The sequence below is a fragment of the Delphinapterus leucas genome, chromosome 9, assembly GCF_059928025.1.
Source record: "Delphinapterus leucas isolate spDelLeu-1000000601 "Yukka" chromosome 9, BTC_Dleu_Yukka2, whole genome shotgun sequence".
Lineage (NCBI taxonomy): Eukaryota > Metazoa > Chordata > Mammalia > Artiodactyla > Monodontidae > Delphinapterus > Delphinapterus leucas.
Window position 1 is genome coordinate 1,744,022 of NC_143137.1, and position 21,141 is coordinate 1,765,162.

At 43.1% G+C, this 21,141-nt stretch overlaps 1 protein-coding gene and 1 long non-coding RNA gene across 2 annotated transcripts in view; one reads left to right on the forward strand and one right to left on the reverse strand.

The window, feature by feature from the left end:
* The window catches only part of RNF32 (ring finger protein 32), a 35,703-nt gene extending 23,728 nt beyond the window's left edge, over window positions 1-11,975 (reverse strand). Inside the window, 3 exon segments of the mRNA XM_089917959.1 lie at window positions 1,842-1,984; window positions 11,561-11,843; window positions 11,940-11,975. Coding sequence (XP_089774085.1) covers window positions 1,842-1,984; window positions 11,561-11,843; window positions 11,940-11,975 — 462 coding nt within the window.
* A 3,656-nt stretch (window positions 11,976-15,631) lies between these two features.
* LOC115801707 (uncharacterized) lies at window positions 15,632-17,624 on the forward strand. The gene is made up of 3 exons (XR_004022045.2): window positions 15,632-16,372; window positions 16,645-16,759; window positions 17,234-17,624. It is a non-coding gene; the product is annotated as an uncharacterized LOC115801707 (long non-coding RNA).
* The last annotated feature ends 3,517 nt before the right edge of the window (window positions 17,625-21,141 follow it).

Genomic DNA, 21,141 nt, shown 5'->3' on the forward strand with positions numbered 1-21,141 from the left:
AGACATTTGATGATCTATGTTGAATAATATTTTACTCTGTATATTTAAAATATACTTTTAGGGCTTCCCTGGTGGCGCAGTGGTTGAGAGTCCGCCTGCCGATGCAGGGGACATGGGTTCGTGCCCCGGTCCGGGAGGATCCCACGTGCCGTGGAGCAGCTGGGCCCGTGAGCCATGGCCGCTGAGCCTGCGCGTCCGGAGCCTGTGCTCTGCAACGGGAGAGGCCACAGCAGTGAGAGGCCTGTGTACTGCAAAAAACAAACAAACAAACAAACAAATATATATTTATATATATATATAAATATATATATATACTTTTAAATGTCCATAAATATTTGTTATTGGCAAACACTCTCTGAGATAACAAAAATAAACGATTCAGCCTTGGTGAATACACTAAAAATGTCCCAGAAGTTCAGATTAGATTCTAGCTGTCCCAAGCACACTTCCTGAGCTGGCCTACTGTGGATCACGTGAATTGTTTATGTCCTCATCTGTTAAAGGGGTATAATGCCTACCTCAGAGACACATGAGATTAACCGAAGCCTTCTCAAATCATTAAATGTCGGGAAAATGCCAACTATTGTTTATGACTAAGGAAAAAGCTAAACATGAGAACAATAAATAGAAATGCAAAATAAACACGTGTCTATATCTATAACCAAAAATGCTATAGTGAGAAATTTATAAAAAACAACATGGAAGAAATGGTGGGCATGTTGCATCCTGATTCCCCCTTAAGATATTCAACTTCAAACTTTCATTCTTCATACCACAGTCAGGCTAGATATTTATAGCATAATTAAGAAAGAGGTTGCTGGGGCCAGAAAGATTCCTTGTGGCTTTATTAGCTCTTTTGCTACTAAAATGCTAAATCATCCTAGAGGTATTTCTGTGCTTTAAGGGCTAATATCTTTCTGAAATATCCAACTTTCATATATGTAAGATTAGGTTCTGATAGAGAACTAGAACATAATAAGTATGTTTAAAATAACGTGTGAGTTCAAATTAGTAAAGAACAAAATTGTATGACTGTGAACTAACTCATTAACAGTGAAACTTGTTAAAGCAAATTAAGTTTGAGGGTTTACGTGCCAGTATAGTAAGTAAAGCTGGGGTTCCTAGGCTGTGAATTTTAAGCCTGCCTTTAACTGCATTTGCTGTATTTTTTAAAGCAAAGTTCCAAGTGCCTCTGTGTAGGAAGCATAATGCTATATGCATGTGAGAAATCACTACACAGCGGCCATTAGCTCAAAAAAAAAAAAATCTAAGAATAGCAGAGTCCCTAACTTTCAGGAGATTAAAATTTAATTAGGCAGACAAAGTATGTATAGAAAAAACCCCTATGACATAGATTGATTGTATATTCTGCATATTATCATCAATCTTACTATGGTAAACTTTCATGAATAAAGATTGTTAAAAGATTTTACTTAAAGATCCTTCCACAGGTTCTTTGGAGATATTCAGGCTTGGTTTTTCTTTTATGGTTTCAAGTCACAAAACAACTTAAAAGTTCCCCACCCTTCTGCCCTCGGTGCCCTGCCGGCAGCGTCCCCACTCACCCCCAGCTGCTCACAGCCAGCGGAATGGGAACATTCCTTTTGTACAAACTCTGTACTTGAGAACTAACAGTATTCAGTAAATAAGTCTGTTTTATGAGGGTGTTTAGCTCTTTCTCACACACATACTTTAATTAATGGAAACAAAATGTAAGTCTTTGAGGGTCACATAGGAGGAAGAGACTGGAAAATGAAGCATGGACTCCCTTAGCCCCAGCTCAGAGTCCAGTCACTAGAGAATGCCCCACGGGCCTGCTTATCTAAGCTCACGCTAAACACCTGCGGGCGAAGTTCGAATTCTTCTTTGCATGTTGGGCACGGCTGCATGGACTCCCCTTGCAGGATGGATCTTTGCTTCACTTTTTCCCATTCATCTGATGACAGTGGCAATGGGGGAGGCTCGAAGAGGCCCAACTTCTGTGCTGAAGTTAAAACAATATGAAATATGAGTTAAATCTCTTTTAGAATATGGTAACTCATGCATAATTTTAATGACATTATTTTGCAAATATTAAAGCAAAACATTTCCATTGCATACTTTATTCCACCATATTTAGAATGCTGCTTTTTATGGGTGCACAGAAGTCAAGGAGAATACTATCTTACATTTATGCTTTAGGCTTTTATTTACAAAGAATTCCCCATATCTATTTCATTTTCATGATTCTATAAGGTAGGCCGGACTGATATCACTTTTTTTTTTGCGGTACGCGGGCCTCTCACTGTTGTGGCCCCTCCCGTTGCGGAGCACAGGCTCCGGACGCGCAGGCTCAGCGGCCATGGCTCACAGGCCCAGCCGCTCTGCGGCATGTGGGATCCTCCCGGACCAGGGCACGAACCCACATCCCCTGCATCGGCAGGCGGACTCTCAACCACTGCGCCACCAGGGAAGCCCTTTAGTATAGTTTATAGTGCTTGTTATCATTGGTGGATTTGTTTTTTGGTTTGGCTGCTCTCTTCTTTCTTTCTATTTTTTTCTTTTTTAAATTACTTTGTAATTTTTTAATTTTGATAACTTTCTTTTTTTTTTTCTCCCTTTTCTTCTGAGCCATGTGGCTGACAGGGTCTTGGTGATCTGGCCAGGTGTCAGGCCTGAGCCTCTGAGGTGGGAGAGCTGAGTTCAGGACATTGGCCCACCAGAGGCCTCCCAGCTTCACGTAATATCAAATGGTGAAAACCTCCCAGAGATCTCCATCTCAACACTAAGACCTAGCTCCACTCAATGACCAGCAAGCTACAGTGCTGGACACCCTATGCCAAACAACTAGCAAGACAGGAACACAACCCCACCCACTAGCAGAGAGGCTGCCTAAAATCATACGAAGTTCACAGACACCCCAAAACACACCACCAGACACAGTCCTGCCCACCAGAAAGACAAGATCCAGCCTCATCCACCAGAACACAGGCACCAGTCCCCTCCATCAGGAAGCCTCCACAAGCCACTGAACCAACCTTAGCCACTGGAGGCAGACACCAAAAACAATAGGAACTACGAAACTGCAGCCTGTGAAAAGGAGACCCCAAACATAGTAAGTTAAGCAAAATGAGAAGACAGAGAAACACACAGCAGATGAAGGAGCAAGGTAAAAACCCACCAGACCAAACAAATGAAGAGGAAACAGGCAGTCTACCTGAAAAAGAATTCAGAATAATGATAGTAAAGATGATGCAAAATCTTGGAAATAGAATAGACAAAATGCAAGAAACATTTAACAAGGACCTAGAAGAACTAAACAGCAAACAAACAATGATGAACACCACAATAAATGAAATTAAAAATTCTCTAGAAAGAATCAATAGCAGAATAACTGAGGCAGGAGAACGGACAAGTGATGGGGAAGATAAAATAGTGGAAATAACTACTGCAGAGCAGAATAAAGAAAAAAGAATGAAAAGAATTGAGGACAATCTTAGAGACCTCTGGGACAACATTAAACGCACCAACATTCGAATTATGGGGGTCCCAGAGAAAGAAGAGAAAAAGAAAGGGACTGAGAAAATATTTGAAGAGATTATAGTTGAAAACTTCCCTAATATGGGAAAGAAAATAGTTAATCAAGTCCAGGAAGCACAGAGAGTCCCGTACAGGATAAATCCAAGGAGAAACATGCCAAGACACATATTAATAAAACTATCAAAAATTAAATACAAAGAAAAAATATTAAAAGCAGCAAGGGAAAAACAACAAATAACATACAAGGGAATCCCCATAAGGTTAACAGCTGATCTTTCAGCAGAAACTCTGCAAGCCAGAAGGGAATGGCAGGACATATTTAAAGTGATGAAAGGGAAAAACCTACAACCAAGATTACTCTACCCAGCAAGGATCTCATTCAGATTCGACAGAGAAATCAAAACCTTTACAGACAAGCAAAAGCTAAGGGAATTCAGCACCACCAAACCAGCTTTACAACAAATGCAAAAGGAACTTTTCTAGGCAGGAAACACAAGAGAAGGAAGAGATCTACAATAACAAACCCAAAACAATTAAGAAAATGGTAATAGGAACATACATATCAATAACTACCTTAAATGTAAATGGATTAAATGCTCCAACCAAAAGACACAGACTGGCTGAATGCATACAAAAACAAGACCCGTATATATGCTGTCTACAAGAGACCTACTTTAGACCTAGGGACACATACAGACTGAAGGTGAGGGGATGGAAAAAGATATTCCACGCAAATGGAAATCAAAAGAATGCTGGGGTAGCAATTCTCATATCAGACAAAATAGCCTTTAAAATAAAGACTATTACAAGAGACAAAGAAGGACACTACATAATGATCAAGGGAATCCAAGAAGAAGATATAAAAATTGTAAATATTTATGTACCCAACATAGAAGCACCTCAATACATGAGGCAAATGGTAACAGCTATAAAAGGGGAAATCGGCAGTAACACAATCACAGTAGGGGACTTTAACACCCCACTTTCACCAAAGGACAGATCATGCAAAATGAAAATAAATAAGGAAACACAAGCTTTAAATGATACATGATACATCATTCTCAATGGTGAAAAACTGAAACCATTTCCTCTACGATCAGGAACAAGACAAGGCTGTCCACTCTCACCGCTATTATTTGAGATAATTTTGTAAGTTTTAGCCACAGGAATCAGAAAAGAAAAAAGAACTAAAAGGAATCTATATCGGAAAAGAAGAAGTAAAGCTGTCACTGTTTGCAGATGACATGACACTATACATAGAGAATCCTAAAGATGCTACCAGAAAAATACTAGAGCTAATCAATGAATTTGGTAAAGTAGCAGGATACAAAATTAATGCACAGAAATCTCTTGCATTCCTCTACACTAATGATGAAAAATCTGAAAGAGAAATTAAGGAAACACTCCCATTTACCATGCAACAAAAACAATAAAATACCTAGGAATAAACCTACCTAAGGAGACAAAAGACCTGTAAACAGAAAACTATTAGACACTGATAAAATAAATTAAAGATGATAAAAGCAGATGGAGAGACATACCATGTTTTTGGATTGGAAGAATCAACATTGTGAAAATGACTATACTACCCAAAGCAATCTACAGATTCAATGCAATCCCTATCAAATTACCAATGGCATTTTTCACAGAACTAGAACAAAACATTTCATGATTTGTATGGAAACACAAAAGACCCTGAATAGCCAAAGCAATCTTGAGAAAGAAAAACAGAGCTGGAGGGATCAAGCTCCTGGACTTCAGACTATACTACAAAGCTACAGTCATCAAGACAGTATGGTAGTGGCACAAAAAACAGAAATATAGATCAATGGGACAGGATAGAAAGCCCAGAGATAAACCCACACACATATGGTCACCTTATCTTTGATAAAGGACACAAGAATATACAATGGAAAAAAGACAGCCTCTTCAATAAGTGGTGCTGGGAAGACTGGACAACTACATGTAAAAGAATGATGGCGCAGTGGTTGAGAGTCCGCCTGCCGGTGCAGGGGACATGGGTTCGTGCCCCGGTCCAGGAAGATCCCACATGCCGTGGAGCGGGTGGGCCCGTGAGCCATGGCTGCTGAGCCTGCGTGTTCCGAGCCTGTGCTCCGCAACAGGAGAGGCCACCACAGTGAGAGGCCTGTGTACCGCAAAAAAAAAAAAAAAAAAAAAAGAAATTAGAACACTCCCTAACACCATACACAAAAATAAACTCAAAATGGATTAAAGAGCTATATGTAAGGGCAGGCACTATCAAACTCTTAGAGGAAAACATAGGCAGAGCACTCTGTGACATAAATCACAGCAAGATCCTTTTTGACCCACCTTCTAGAGTAAGGGAAATAAAAGCAAAAAATGAACAAATGAACAAATGGGACCTAACGAAATTTAAAAGCTTTTGCACAGCAAAGGAAACCATAAACAAGATGAAAAGACAACCCTCAGAATGGGAGAAAATATTTGCAAATGAAGCAACTGACAAAGGATTAATCTCCAAAATTTATAAGCAGCTTATGCACCTCAATATCAAAAAAACAAACGGTGCAATCCAAAAATGGGCAGAGGACCTAAATAGACATTTCTCTAAAGAAGATATACAGACTGCCAACAAACACATGAAAGAATGCTCAACATCACTAATCATTAGGGAAATGCAAATCAAAACTACAATGAGGTATCATCTCACACCGGTCAGAATGGCCATCGTCAAAAAATCTAGAAACAATAAATGCTGGAGAGGGTGTGGAGAAAAGGGAACCCTCTTGCACTGTTGGTGGGAATGTAAAATGATACAGCCACTATGGAGAACAGTATGGAGGTTCCTTAAAAAACTAAAAATAGAACTACCATACGACCCAGCAATCCCACTACTGGGCATACACCCTGAGAAAACCATAATTCAAAAAGAGTCACGTACCACAATCTTCATTGCAGCTCTGTTTACAATAGCCAGGACATGGAAGCAACCTAAGTGTCCATGACAGATGAATGGATAAAGAAGATGTGGCACATATATACAATGGAATATTACTCAGCCATAAAAAGAAATGAAATTGAGTTATTTGTAGTGAGGTGGATGGACCTAGAGTCTGTCATACAGAGTGAAGTAAGTCAGAAAGAGAAAAACAAATACCGTATGCTAACGCATATATATGGAATCTAAAAAAAAAAAAAAAAAAAGGTTCTGAAGAACCTAGGGGCAGGACAGCAATAAAGATGCAGACGTAGAGAATGGACTTGAGGACATGGGGAGGGGGAAAAGTAAGCTGGGACGAAGTGAGAGAGTGGCATGGACATATATACACTACCAAATGTAAAGTAGATAGCTAGTGGGAAGCAGCTGCATAGCACAGGGAGACCAGCTCAGTGCTTTGTGACCATGCAAGAGGGAGGATATATGGGGATATATGTATAGCTGATTCACTTTTTTATAAAGCAGAAACTAAGACACCATTGTAAAGCAGTTATACTCCAATAAAGACGTTAAAAAAAAAAAGAGCATGTGGTCCAACCTCATTAGTAACTAATATGCATAATAATTAGATTTTTAAAATAAGAGCTCCTGAAAGAATGACTCATTTACTCCAAATTGGGATTCTCTTCCTGATGTCTAATTTACATCTACCCTGCTCAGGTGACTGTTCCGAGGCTGCTTGATCATTTCTGTAAACTGTACCTGCACATGGAAGACAGTCACTAAATCACTGTCACATTCTCCAAGCCTGTGCCTCTCTTGTGAGATGCCGTGTCTAGGACAGAACTAGCACTGTTAGCAGTTCCGGGGAGAATGATAAAGTGTCCACTGGGCACTGCAGCAACCTCAGGCTCCCTCTTTGTGGTTCAGCTCCTGCCCACAGGCCTTCAGCTCCTCTGCCACCCATCACCTGCCTTCGGACGCAAGGTCCCAGCCAAACTTACTTTCCATACCCAGCATCACTGAAAACTTCATGGTGCTTCATCAAAAAATTAAATATAGAATTACCATATGATCCAGCAACTCCTCCTCTTGGTGTATTCGCCAAAGAACTGAAAGCAGGGACTCAAGCAGGTATTTCTACACCAATGTTCACAGCAGCATTATTCACAGTAACCGAAAGGGAGAAACAAGTGTCCATTGATGGAATGGATAAACCAAATGTGCTATATGCAGGCAATGGAATGGTATTCCATCCTAAACAAGAATGAAATTCTGATAGTGCTACAACATGAACGGACCTTGGAGATGTTATGCTAAAAGCAATAAGCACAAAAGCACAAGTATCGTATGACTGCTCTTATACGCGGCTCCTAAAGTAGTCACATTCGTAGAGACACAAAGTGAATTCGTGGTTGCCCAAGGCTGGGGGCGGGGACAGAGTTTGGGAAGATGAAAACGTCCTGGAGACGGACAGCGGAGATGGTCTCTCAGCAGTGGGAATGCGCTTAATGCTACTCAACTGTGTGCTTAAAAATAGTTGAAAAGGTAAATTTGATGTTATGTATATTTTTTCTCTCTTTTTTTTTTTAACATCTTTATTGGGGTATAATTGCTTTACAATGGTGTGTTAGTTTCTGCTTTATAACAAAGTGAATCAGTTATACATATACATACCTCCCCATATCTCCTCCCTCTTGCACCTCCCTCCCTCCCACCATCCCTATCCCACCCCTCTAGGTGGTCACAAAGCACCGAGCTGGTCTCCCTGTGCTATGCGGCTGCTTCCCACTAGCTATCAGTATTACACTTGGTAGTGTATATATGTCCATGCCACTCTCTTGCTTTGTCACAGCTTACCCTTCCCCCTCCCCATATCCTCAAGTCCATTCTCCAGTAGGTCTGTGTCTTTATTGCTGTCTAACCCCTAGGTTATTCATGACATTTTTTTCTCTTAAATTCCATATATATGTGTTAGCATATGGTATTTGTCTGTCTCTTTCTGACTTACTTCACTCTGTATGACAGATTCTAGGTCCATCCACCTCATTACAAATAGATCAATTTCGTTTCTTTTTACGGCTGAGTAATATTCCATTGTATATATGTGCCACATCTTTATCCATTCATCCGATGATGGACACTTAGGTTGTTTCCATCTCCGGGCTATTGTAAATAGAGCTGCAATGAACATTTTGGTACATGACTCTTTTTGAATTATGGTTTTCTCAGGGTATATGCCCAGTAGTGGGATTGCTGGGTCATATGGTAGTTCTATTTGTACCTTTTTAAGGAACCTCCATACTGTTCTCCATAGTGGCTGTACCAATTCACATTCCCACCAGCACTGCAAGAGGGTTCCCTTTTCTCCACACCCTGTCCAGCATTTACTGTTTATAGATTTTTTGACGATGGCCATTATGATTGGTGTGAGGTGATACCTCATTGTAGTTTTGATTTGCATTTCTCTAATGATTAATGATGTTGAGCATTCTTTCATGTGTTTGTTGGCAGTCTGTATATCTTCTTTAGAGAAATGTCTCTTTAGGTCTTCTGCCCGTTTTTGGATTGGGTTGTTTGTTTTTTTGTTATTGAGGTGCATGAGCTGCTTATAAATTTTGGAGATTAATTCTTTGTCAGTTGCTTCATTTGCAAATATTTTCTCCCATTCTGAGGGCTGTCTTTTCATCTTGTTTATGGTTTCCTTTGCTGTGCAAAAGCTTTGAAGTTTCATTAGGTCCTATTTATTTTTGTTTTTATTTCCATTTCTCTAGGAGGTGGGTCAAAAAGGATCTTGTTGTGATTTATGTCATAGAGTGTTCTGCCTATGTTTTCCTCTAAGAGTTTGCTAGTGTCTGGCCTTACATTTAGGTCTTTAATCCATTTTGAGTTTATTTTTGTGTATGGTGTTAGGGAGTGTTCTAATTTCATTCTTTTATATGTAGCTGTCCAGTTTTCCCAGCACCACTTATTGAAGAGGCTGTCTTTTCTCCACTGTATATTCTTGCCTCTTTTATCAAAGATAAGGTGACCATATGTGCGTGGGTTTATCTCTGGACTTTCTATCCTGTTCCATTGATATATATTTTTGTTTTTGTGCCAGTACCATACTGTCTTGATGACTGTAGCTTTGTAGTATAGTCTGAAGTCCAGGAGCCTGATCCCTCCAGCTCCGTTTTTCTTTCTCAAGATTGCTTTGGCTATTCAGGGTCTTTTGTGTTTCCATACAAATCGTGAAATGTTTTGTTCTAGTCTGTGAAAAATGCCATTGGTAATTTGATAGGGATTGCATTGAATCTGTAGATTGCTTTGGGTAGTATAGTCATTTTCACAATGTTGATTCTTCCAGTCCAAGAACATGGTATATCTCTCCAACTATTTGTATCATCTTTAATGTCTTTCATCAATGTCTTATAATTTTCTGCCTACAGGTCTTTTGTCTCCTTAGGTAGGTTTATTCCTAGGTATTTTATTATTTTTATTTCAATGGTAAATGGTAGAGTTTCCATAATTTCACTCTCAGATTTTTCATCCTTAGTGTATATGAATGCAAGGGATTTCTGTGCATTAATTTTGTATCCTGCTACTTTACCAAATTCATTGATTAGCTCTAGTTGTTTTCTGGTAGCATCTTTAGGATTCTCTATGTATAGTATCATGTCATCTGCAAACAGTGACAGCTTTACTTCTTCTTTTCCGATTTGGATTCGTTTTATTTTTCTTCTCCGATTGCTGTGGCTAAGACTTCCAAAACTATGTTGAATAATAGTGGTGAGAGTGGGCAGATGTAATGTATATCTTACCACAACAAAAATTTTAAAACCCCAAGCCCCTCTCCTCATCCGACCCCTCGCGTTTCTTCCCTGCTCTCCCAGTCTCCTCCACCCTGGCTCACCAGGCTCCGCCACTCTGTTCTTATTTCAGCTCCTCAAATGCCCCAGGTCTCTTGCCTCAGAGCCCTGCCTCTGTCTTCTCCTCCGTCAAGAACATTCTTCCTCTGTTCTTCATGGGGATAAACCCTTTTTATCCTTTGAATCTATGGCAGAAGCTAGCTGATGTTCACCAGCCTGTTCCCCTCCTCCTGGGCACACAGCTGGACCTTACTTCCCAGCCTCCCTTGCTAAAAATAAAAATAAGAAATAAAAATCAAAACCTTTTCTTTTCCTAACTTTGCAGTTTAAAATAATCTCGGACTTGTAAACGGTTGTAAAACTGTGTAAAGAATCCTCATGTGCCTTGCACTCGGCCTCCCCAGATGTTCACATTTTACACGACCTGAGTGCAGTGGTCCAATCTAGCAATTTATGTTGATCCAACGCTCTTGATTAATCTATACTCCCCGCAGGATGTCGTTCTTGTCTCACTGACGTCGTTTTGTTCTGACCCTGATCACTCACAGGGCTCAGCTGGCCTGTGCCCTTGGCCTCCCAGGATCTGGGACAGCACCTCAGTCTTTATTTGTTTCTCTTGACGCTTTTGCAGAGCACTGGCCAGGAACTGTGTAGAATGTCCTTCCACCTGGGTCATCTAAGGTTTCCTCAGAGTTACATTTGGAGATGCATCTTTGGCAAGAACGCCCTAGGAGGGATCTGCGTGTTTCTGAGAGCCTGGCGTTGGACTTTGTCACTTGGTAAAGGTGCTGGCGCTTCTCCTGTGGTGAGTTGGTCCCTGGGGTAATGCCATGAGGCTGTGCCCCGACCTGTGTCTCAACGCGACTCCCCTGCTAGTTCCAGTGTCCTCAGATGGTTGTTATCAGTGTGGTCTTTACCACATGGTGATTTTCTATTTCTAGTTCTGGTCTACTATACTTATAGTTGTCATTCTACTGTAAGAAAGAGCCTTCCCCATTACTTATTTATTTCTTCAGTTATTTATTTATGTCACTGTAGGTTAATGGATATCTACTTTATTCTGTTGTACTGATTCTTACTCTACTTATCATTACTATCTTCATTTTCTTACTCAAATTGGCCCCATTATCACTTTTAAACTTCAGTACAGACATATCTTTCTGTAAGATCATAAGTTAAAATAATTTCTGTACCGGAGAAAATGGTACTATTAATCTCAACCAGATTCTTTAGGTCTAATAAGTCAAAATATGAATGAAGATTAGCTTACCTAAAGTTAGTGGTGGTGGTTTTGGATGAAGAACGTATTCTTTTTCTGGATCTTCCGCTTTGGGGCCTTGTGTGGTTTTTTTAAGTCCAGTATCTATTATTGCTTTTGTATTTCTTTTTAGAGACTTGGATCTGTTCTCTGTCCAAGAATGTACATTTGTACATTTGTCCTTTGTCTTAGAATGATCTGCTATTGAAAGATTTCGAAGTTGAAGATCATGTAACATGTGATCTTGTAAAGCCACTGCAGTGACTGCTAAGTTATCCTGTTTAGATGAATGACCCTAGAAAGTGGGGAAAAAAGCCTTACATGCGGAACATTATCTAATGTACCATTTACAAGAAAGCTTATGCTCTAACACTCAACCTTGATGCCATACCAGACCAAATCCAGTAGTAAAGAATGCTTCACCCATCGTTACCCAAGTCAGGGGAGCAAAGCCCAGTCTCACCATTTATGTTAACGACATAGTAACATCTTTTCACTTAATTACTAAGGCCTTAATCGTAATATGAATAAATGCATTCTGACGTATATAAGCTGTGCGTGCCTGAGCACATTCTGTTTCACTATAATTAGACTCCAGGCAAAGCTTACTTCTGTTACATTAAAGAGAACCTTGCATTTAAGTGTATGCTTTTTTAGTGAAAACTTATACAAAATACAATTTCCATGCAGCTAAGAGATGCTTACACCAAGTACTACAGCTGACAGTTCCTCACTGAAGCAAGGTTTGCAAACTATTTTTTATACTGTCAAATAGCTGAATTAAAATATATTCACGAGCGGGTCTTCCCTGGCGGCGCAGTGGTTGAGAGTCCGCCTGCCGATGCAGGGGACGCGGGTTCGTGCCCCGGTCCGGGAAGATCCCACGTGCCGCGGAGCGGCTGGGCCGGTGAGCCGTGGCCGCTGAGCCTGCGCGTCCAGAGCCTGTGCTCCGCAACACGAGAGGCCACAACAGTGAGAGGCCCGCGTACCACAAAAAAAAAAATAAATAAAAATAAAAAATATATATATATATATATTCACGAGTAAAACAATGTGTATGTTTTAAAAAGGATTGTGTACCTTATTTTTTAACATGCTGACCCAGGAGAAGTGGTTTCTTGGCTATATCAAATTATATCATCATTTCATATCCCAGTCCTTTGATTCTTCTACTGTAAAAAAGCCAACAGAAAGCCAGCGTTAGAGTGTACCTAAAGTCTCTGATGAAGTTTACGGGGAAGAGAAATACGGGGAGTCTAACTGACGATGAGTGCACACCAGCACAGCACTAAGCTCTGTGCTCTGATCCCGGAGGAACTCAAGGCGGTCGTGACTTGATTCACCTGTCCTCAAGCACTTCTCCTGATAGTCGGAGGGAACTATTAATATGAATGAGAACAATCTGTTGCTAAATATAATGTTACTATACGTGGACACAACAGAATTTCAGACTACAAAGATCAGAGAATGTAAGTGAAGTACCTCTTAAAGGGATACGATTAGAAGAGGGATTTGAAGGACAGAGAGCAGGCAATGAACATGCTACCCCACAGGTACAAGAAAAGCACAGGCCCTCCAGAACTCAGCAGGTGTTTATGTTTTAGAGAAGGGAACAGTGGACGCTCTGGGATGTAACAGGAATACTGTCTGACTTCACTCTGTCCACAGCAGAGACATACATGGCTTCTAATCTTGCTCTACCTGTTTATACAAGATACGCAGCATATCTGAGTCTGTTCCCCCACCTCAAGACAGATATAATAACGCTCTCCTTGCAGGGTTACTGTTAGGATTAAATGAGACAACCTTTGTAAAGTATCTAAAATAGGTCCTTCTACACAGAAGATACTCTGTAAACAGTTATGCTTGATCCAGTTCCCTTCAAAGCTGATGGAAAGGCACTTCCCTGGTGGCACAGTGGTTAAGAATCCTCCTGCCAATGCAGGGGACACGGGTTCAAGCCCTGGTCTGGAAAGATCCCACATGCCGTGGTGCAACTAAGCCCACGTGCCACAACTACTGAGCCTGCGCTCTAGAGCCCACGAACCACAACTACTGAGCCCACGTGTCACAACTACTGAAGCCCGCACGCCTAGAGCCTGTGCTCCGCAATAAGAGAAGCCGCCGCAATGAGGAGCCCACACACCGCAACAAAGAGTAGCCCCCGCTCGCCGCAACTAGGGAAAAGCCTGCGCGCAGCAACGGAGACCCAACGCAGCCACACACACACACAAAAAGCTGGTGGAAGAATTTGGAATTGGTCCTTTTAGTTTTTAGACAAGGGTATATCTTATGAAGACAAGAGTACAAAATATATTGGGATAGGGAGGAACAGTAAACTGCTGGAGTAATTAGGGAGTACTGCTGAGGGCTTGATTGTAAGACAAGAGACAAATTAATCCCAAACATGTATCTCAGGATCAACACCTACATTCAGTTAGTCCCACAGAATGAGCTTCCTAAGGGGTGAGTGCAGAATGAGGAAAGCAAGCACAGTGGAAAGGAGTCTGTGAGATCCCCAAGACCCCTTAGCAGTGAGGTGACAGCTTCTACGGCAACCCCGTTCCCCTTCAATTCTGGCATCAAGAGGAGAATGAAGGAGTTTCCATCTAATATTTCATCACAACAGTCCAGGCTGAAGAAATGGTAGAAGGTATTTAAAATGCTGAAAGATCACTAACAGAATCTTCTACTTTCAAAATGCCTACAACCTGGCAGAATATAGTTTGCATCATCCGAAAAATTGTTTAATAATCATAGCTAGCTATCTGCAGTCGACAATTTTATCTCAAGTGTCTACACTGTAAGCCACTGGGCTTAACATCAAGAGCTGCTAAAAACTGTGCCCCTTGTAAGTCCTACAGTGTCGTTAAATTTCAACATTAGAAACTATTTTCAACTATTTAGTCCAACTTCATTTTAAAAGGAGAAAACATATCCAGAGATTACTGACTCCTCCAAAATTATATCATTAGTCTGTGGCAGCATTACGGTTAGAAACTTAATCCTTACCCAGTATTAAGAGCTAAACTTAATAGGAATATTTTTTCTTCGTAAATTCCATTGTTAACAATTAGTTAAAAGAGGTAGGGCTTGGTAAAAAGATACCACTGTGGTGGCAAAATTGTTACCGATTTGTCTAAGTGACTTTAAGCTAATTTATAAACATGCTAGTTAAAAACACAGCAACACCAGAGAAAGTTTTTAAAAGCCAATTGGACACATGTGTTGCCAGGTTTTATAACTTAGGAATTCCTTGTTTTACATTTTTGATGAGATTCCACCCAGGTTGGCCAGAAGCACAGAAACAGTTGTAGAATGACAGTCCTCCTGTCCCTGGATATCCGTGGGACTGGTTCCAGGACCCGCCGGTTTTCACCAAAACCCCAGGATGCTCAAGTCCCAGAATCAGCCTCCACCCGACCCCCGTCCTCCGCCAGGGAGAGTGTAGCACTGCGGTACACATTTACTGAAGAAAATCCGGGTATGGCCTGCAGGTGGGCCCCGCAGTTCACATCCTCGTTCAAGGGTCAACTGTATGTGTTAACAGTGGACCCCCTTTCAGTAACGGTCTGGTTGTGGTTCTCAGTGACCGTTCTAGGCCCTCCCAAGGGATGGCCACGGAGTAGGCGGGCTGCCCTGGGGACCCGAGGACCTTTGGGGCTGCACAGGACAGTCCCGGCCGCTCCCGCCTCCAGGGCGCCCCCTCCCCTGCCCTCCCCAACCCATCCCAACCCCTCCACCCTACTCCACCCGGGGCCGCACCTGCAGCGGAACCGACCCCGCCCTCTGCACACACACCGCGGCCGACGCCCTCCACCTCTGCGGCTCGCCGTTGCCTAGCAACCACCGCCGCTCCGGTCACACGCCAGCGCGCATGCTCAACGGCCCAGTCCTGCCCCACGCTGAGCACCACTTTCCGGAAGCCCGCTGCGGCTCTGCCACACTGCGCATGCTCGCAGGTCCCGCCCTTCGTGCAGCCACACTGCGCATGCTTACCGGCTCTGCCCTGCACACAGTACAGAAGCCTCTATCGCTCGGGCGGTGCTTTTACACCGCGCATGCTCATCTGCTGCGCGCCGCACAGGGCCGCGCCGCGCATGCTCGCCGCCGCGCGCGCTCGCGCAAGTGTCGGGGGCGGAGTGTGGAGTGCGGGGCGCGGACGCACGTGGGGAGCGTCCTCGACTTCCCCGGCTCCGTGGTTTCCTTCGCTTAGCGTTCGTCGGATTTCGGCGCCCGGAGCGCGCCCTGCTGCGGGTCCTGGAGCCCTGACTGCCCAGGCAGCCAGGCCGCTGGCCCTGCCTCGGGTGTAGCCTGGACACGCCTGGCCCACTTCCTTTCCCTTCTTTAAGCATCACATCCTGCGCTGCCCGTTGTCCAGTGTCCGAAAACCATTGTTTCTTATATTTGAATTTTTTAGTTGACGGAGGTAAGCTTAAATCCAGTCGCTAACGCTTCATCGTGGCCCAACGCAGAGGCCAATAGAAGTTTGTTGAGACAGTGACTCAGCTGTGCTATTTAAACTTTTATTGAAATGAAGTTCAGCTGAAAGTACAGAGAAAAAATACAAAATGCAAATAGTCCTTTCTTTTTTTCACTTCTCTGAAAGTGAGGTCTAAAGAAGTTACCAAGTTGATTGGAAATACGTCATTGATTGTTAAAGGCCTAAAAGTTAAAGTTTTTGATGTACATTGGAGTAAATGATATACTGATGAAACAAGATAATCTGAAGCTTTATTGAAGATAATTTTTTTCCTAATGGAATTAAATTTTCTAAGATGGCCACTCCTATTTGGAAGTTCGTTGAAACAGACTAAAAACAAGGTAAACTTTTTTGATAAAGCCAAATTAAGTTCATAATGAAGTTCATAATCTTTCACATAATATTTCAAACTTTTCCGACAAATATTGTAATCTTGATTTACATTCCAGTTGGTGATGGGTCTAGGAGACAAGTAAGGGTCACTAGTCCTCAGGACCTTTTGTTTTGTGACTCAGAGCACAGAGGAAAGAGTGGGAAAGCTTTGGATTCAGATAGGTAGATCTTACTTTTGGGTTCTATGCGTAAAGGGGACATTTCTTACTTCTCCCCTCAGTATCCACGAGCCCTTCTCCACCAGTTGTCCTGGGGATGCTTCAGTCCTGGGATGGAACATATGCCCAGCTTCAGCTCATCAGAAAATCTCAGTGCCCTGGCCATAGTGACTCACAGTAAGTCCCCTACATATGAACGAGATCCATTCTGAGAGTGTGTTCATAAGTCCAGTGCGTAAGTCCAACAGAGCTAGCCTAGGTACTCAACTAACACAATCGGCTATATAGCACTGTAATAGGTTTATAATACTTTTCACATAAAGAATACATAAAAAACAAAGAATGAAGAAAATGTTTTCAATCTTATAGTACAATACCTTGAAAAGTACAGTAGTACAGAACAACAGGTGACACACAGGGCCTGGCATCCAGTGAACAGGCAAGAAGAGTTACTGACTGGAGGAGGGAGAGGAGGTGGGAGACGGTAGAGCTGAAGGATCATCAATAGGGGACGGAGGGCGAGCTGCAGTGTCACTCACGCCTGACGTTGATGGCACAGGTTCTGGTTCCTTGCTGGATTCAATTCTATCTACCCTCTTGAAAAAATGATCCAGTAATGTCTGGGTAGTAGCTCTGTTTTTCTTGTCATAGGTGACGCGGTAGCACTGGATTGCATTCTGAAGGGCTGCTGCAACCTTCGTGTGCCGTTCTACGTTTGGGTCCTGTCCCTCAAAAACTCACAGTGCCTCCTCAAATAAAGAAAATCCCCTTGCCATTTCCTGCGTCGTGAATCTCTTCTTAGCAGTACCAGCTACACCACCGCTGCTTTTACGCTTGCTTCTGGACATCCTGGGCTAGAAATAAAGGTACTGTACTGCTCCACTCTATACAGTACCGTACAGTGAAGTACACAAAAGCACAGCCCCTTGTAGAGGATGCACGCATGTGACAACGTCCACCAGACACGTGAACTACCTTACGTGATCGGACGTGTGAACGCACGTTCGCATCTCTGAAAGTTCGAAACTTGAAGGTTCGTATGTAGAGGACTTACTGTAACTGGAATGAGCATAGGACCTAGTGGGGCTAATCAGATGGACTCAGTATATTTGTGGCAGCTACTGGAAAATTCCTTTAATTCCTCCTACTGAATGTAGAAACAAGAAAAGACGTGAAACTGCAGCTGTGCTGGCTATCTTGTCATTACAAGGTGAGAGCCTGAAGCTGTTGGGGGCCATCGTGAACCTCCGAAGGAGGATTATACAGGAAGTGGCAGAGATTTGGACAGAGTCCAAGCCCTGGTGAGATAGTTTAAGCCCTGAAGGTAGCCCAGCTCTGAGTCTTTCCACTTACCTGAGTGAATAAATTCCCTTTATGCTTCAGCCAGTTGAAGTCTGGTTTTCTGTTACTTGTAATGGGAAGAATTCACATGACAAATAGGTATATTATTACCACCTTAAGGCTCTGGTGAGCTTAAGACGGCATACGTATGTGAACTGCTTAGTTCGGTGCCTGCTAATCTTTATATCCATTTTAAGGTATTTTTATTGAACTTAAGCATCTAAGAAAAATTCCCATTTTAAAAATTCCTTCCCTCCATCCAAGTGTTTAAAATTTCAGGACAGTTTTACTACCTGCATGTTTTCTGTCCTAAAGAAATGGGTCTTTCTTCTTAGCTACACAGAATATTTTTCTGCAGGCATTTGCTTAAAAACTTAGTCTTGCAATGATTACTTTGTAATTCTTGACAGAAAGCATAGCTGACATGATTGTTATTTGAAGATGTTATGAGGACCATGTTCCTCACCCCTCCTCCAGATAGAGTGTTCTGTCATCAGAACGTGACATTCTTGGATGGGAAGGGTTCAATAACTTGTATAACCCACCTTTCTCACTCCCAAAAGCGTGCTGTCAGTGATCTGTAGTTAACGCTTCTAGCGTTTTTGTTTGTTTGTTTCAAGATGGGCTTAAGAAATTGCCATATGCAGAGTGTGTTTGCATCCTCTGAAAACCCCGAGTACATTTTCCAAAGTACTGTCCAGTGCCCTTTATGTAAGCACTCGTGTTACCTGAAAACTGGGTTCGCCTCTCGGTGGGTGTTGAGCCAAAAGACACAACCAAGCCAAAGAGCGGGAGAAGAAAGGACTTATTACAGAAAGCCTCCTGCATACGAATGAGTTCCATTCCAAGAGCGTGTTCGCTGAGTCCAGTTTGTTTGTAAGTCCAACGAAGTTAGCCTAGGTGCCCAGCGTTTACAGATGATGCCAGACACGTGAACTAACGTACGTGATTGGACATGCGGCGCACGTCTGCATCTTTAAAGTTCGCAACTTGAAGTTTCGTATGTAGGGGACTTCCTGTACTTGCAGCAAGTAAGGAGAACGCTGGGGATCTTTCCCAAAGTGGTGTCTCCCCAAACAGCAAAGTTGGGGAAGTTTTAAGCTAAGGGTACTTGCATATTCATGAAGGGGCTTGAGCAGAGGAGAATTGGGGCGAAGGTTGACAGAGTCCAAGCTTTAGTTTATCAAAGTCATGCTCTTTGAGCGTCAATGTCATCATCCCGTCCTGTACCTGGTGGGGGCCTTAATTTCCGCAGAACTCAATGACTGTATCAGATTGTTACGTACACCCCTTGAGGAGGAACTCTGTTTTATGGATGAACTATTGTTTCTTTTTTAAAAAATTTTTAAATTTTTTTGCGGTACGTGGGCCTCTTACCGTTACGGCCTCTCCCGTTGCGGAGCACGCGCAGGCTCAGCGGCCATGGCTCACGGGCCCAGCTGCTCCGCGGCATGTGGGATCCTCCCAGACCGGGGCACGAACCCGTGCCCCCCGCATCGGCAGGCAGACTCTCAACCACTGCGCCACCAGGGAAGCCATGAACTAGTGTTTCTTGACTGCTTTTCCTTTGGCCCTCACTTCCCTTAAGATCAGTCATTAGTGAGACCTGTTCAAAGGCAAGCATTGTAGCCAGGCTTAGATCACAAAATGGCTCAGGCCAAAAGTGGCTTCTCTTATGTCTAGAAAACCATGCCTGTTCCCTTTCTCTGGGGTCCCCCTACCCTATCTGCTTACACTTGCATGATTAATATATTTTAGAATTTCAAAAACATGAATTGGATGTTCTGGGAATGGTCTGAAGAGAAAGGTGTAAGGTCGGATCTTAACAAACGGCACCGCGAAACAGAGGAAAGCTTCAAGTGAGCTTTATTAGGGAGCGCTCGCGGGCGAGGTTCACTGGTCCGAGAGAAAGGGGCCAGAGAAGTCGCACCGGGCGAGGGTTGGGCAAGATTTTACAGGGGAAGAAGGGAAAGGGGTGTGGTGAATCTGGGAGGGCGCAGGGTATTCCTTATTTGGTGGTCTTTTCGGGTATCCTGGGGGACCGTTAGTCCCGCCCCTCGAAAGGCGGGAAGGCTGGGCTGGGTTCAAAGTCCCCAGGTCAGTTCCTGGAACTGGGTGGTTCGGAATGTCTCCAGGGCAGTTTCTGGAACTGGGTGGTCCGGAGAATTTCGGTCTGATGCAACCTGTGAATCTGATTGTGTTCCCCTGCCTCGGGCCAGTTGGCCTTACAAAAGGAACTGAGAGGAAATTAGATGCACATGGAGAGGACAAGCTGGGTCTGGCTGCTTTGCTGGGTGGCACAGCGGACACAGGTGTGCCTGGAACGGGCACGCCGTGTTCTGTTCTCCACGGTGCTGAAGAAAGAAGCCTCCTGTGTGGTGCTATAGTTTAGCGATCCAGGCATCAACATTGTGACAAGGAGGGTGATGGTGCCCACACATCTCAAAGGAGGGGCAGCCAAAGACAGGAAGGGCCGGCTATTTAACGGGAAACACTTATATGAGGGGGAAATCTTATACTATATTTTGTCTGTGTAGGAGCAATGCAGGCGCTACTGAGTCCAAGCGCATACTGCTCCCCGCACAGCAGACCAATAAATCCAGAGACAAGGTCTTGGGGCAAGGAATGGTGACTTTATTCAGAAAGCCAGCAGACTGAGAAGATGGTGGACTCGTGTCCCAAGAACCGTTGTACCCAAGTTAGCATTCAGGCTTCGATTTTGCTAAAAGAGGAGGGGTTGTTGTAGACTTCTTGGTGCCAGAATCCTTTGTTCACAGGGTTCCTTTAAACCTCCAGCAAGAGAATTGTTATTTTCCGTTCTGACACTTTTTACCTCTACATAAATGGAAAGTGTTACACCTTTAAAGGTCAAGCCTGGGAGGCAGAGCATTGAGAAAGGGCTATTATGTACAATATATATTTCAGGCTCTAGGCAACCTTCTTTTACAAAAGGTGCAGAGCCAGCATGACCGAGCACAGGCCACTGAGCACAAGGTTTAGATTCAATATGGAGTCAGATGTGTTCTTCTTTGCTGCACAGGGAAAGTGTCCAAAACCTAGAACTGGTAGTTGGAGTTTGTCTCCTGGTTGAGGAGGAGTTTTTTCCACTATTACAGCAGAGACAAATTCTTGGAGACTGGCGGTGGGAAAGTATGGATTCTTAATACATTTGGTCCACACAGATTGAGTTTGCCCATCGGCCAAGGCTCTGAGCTCTG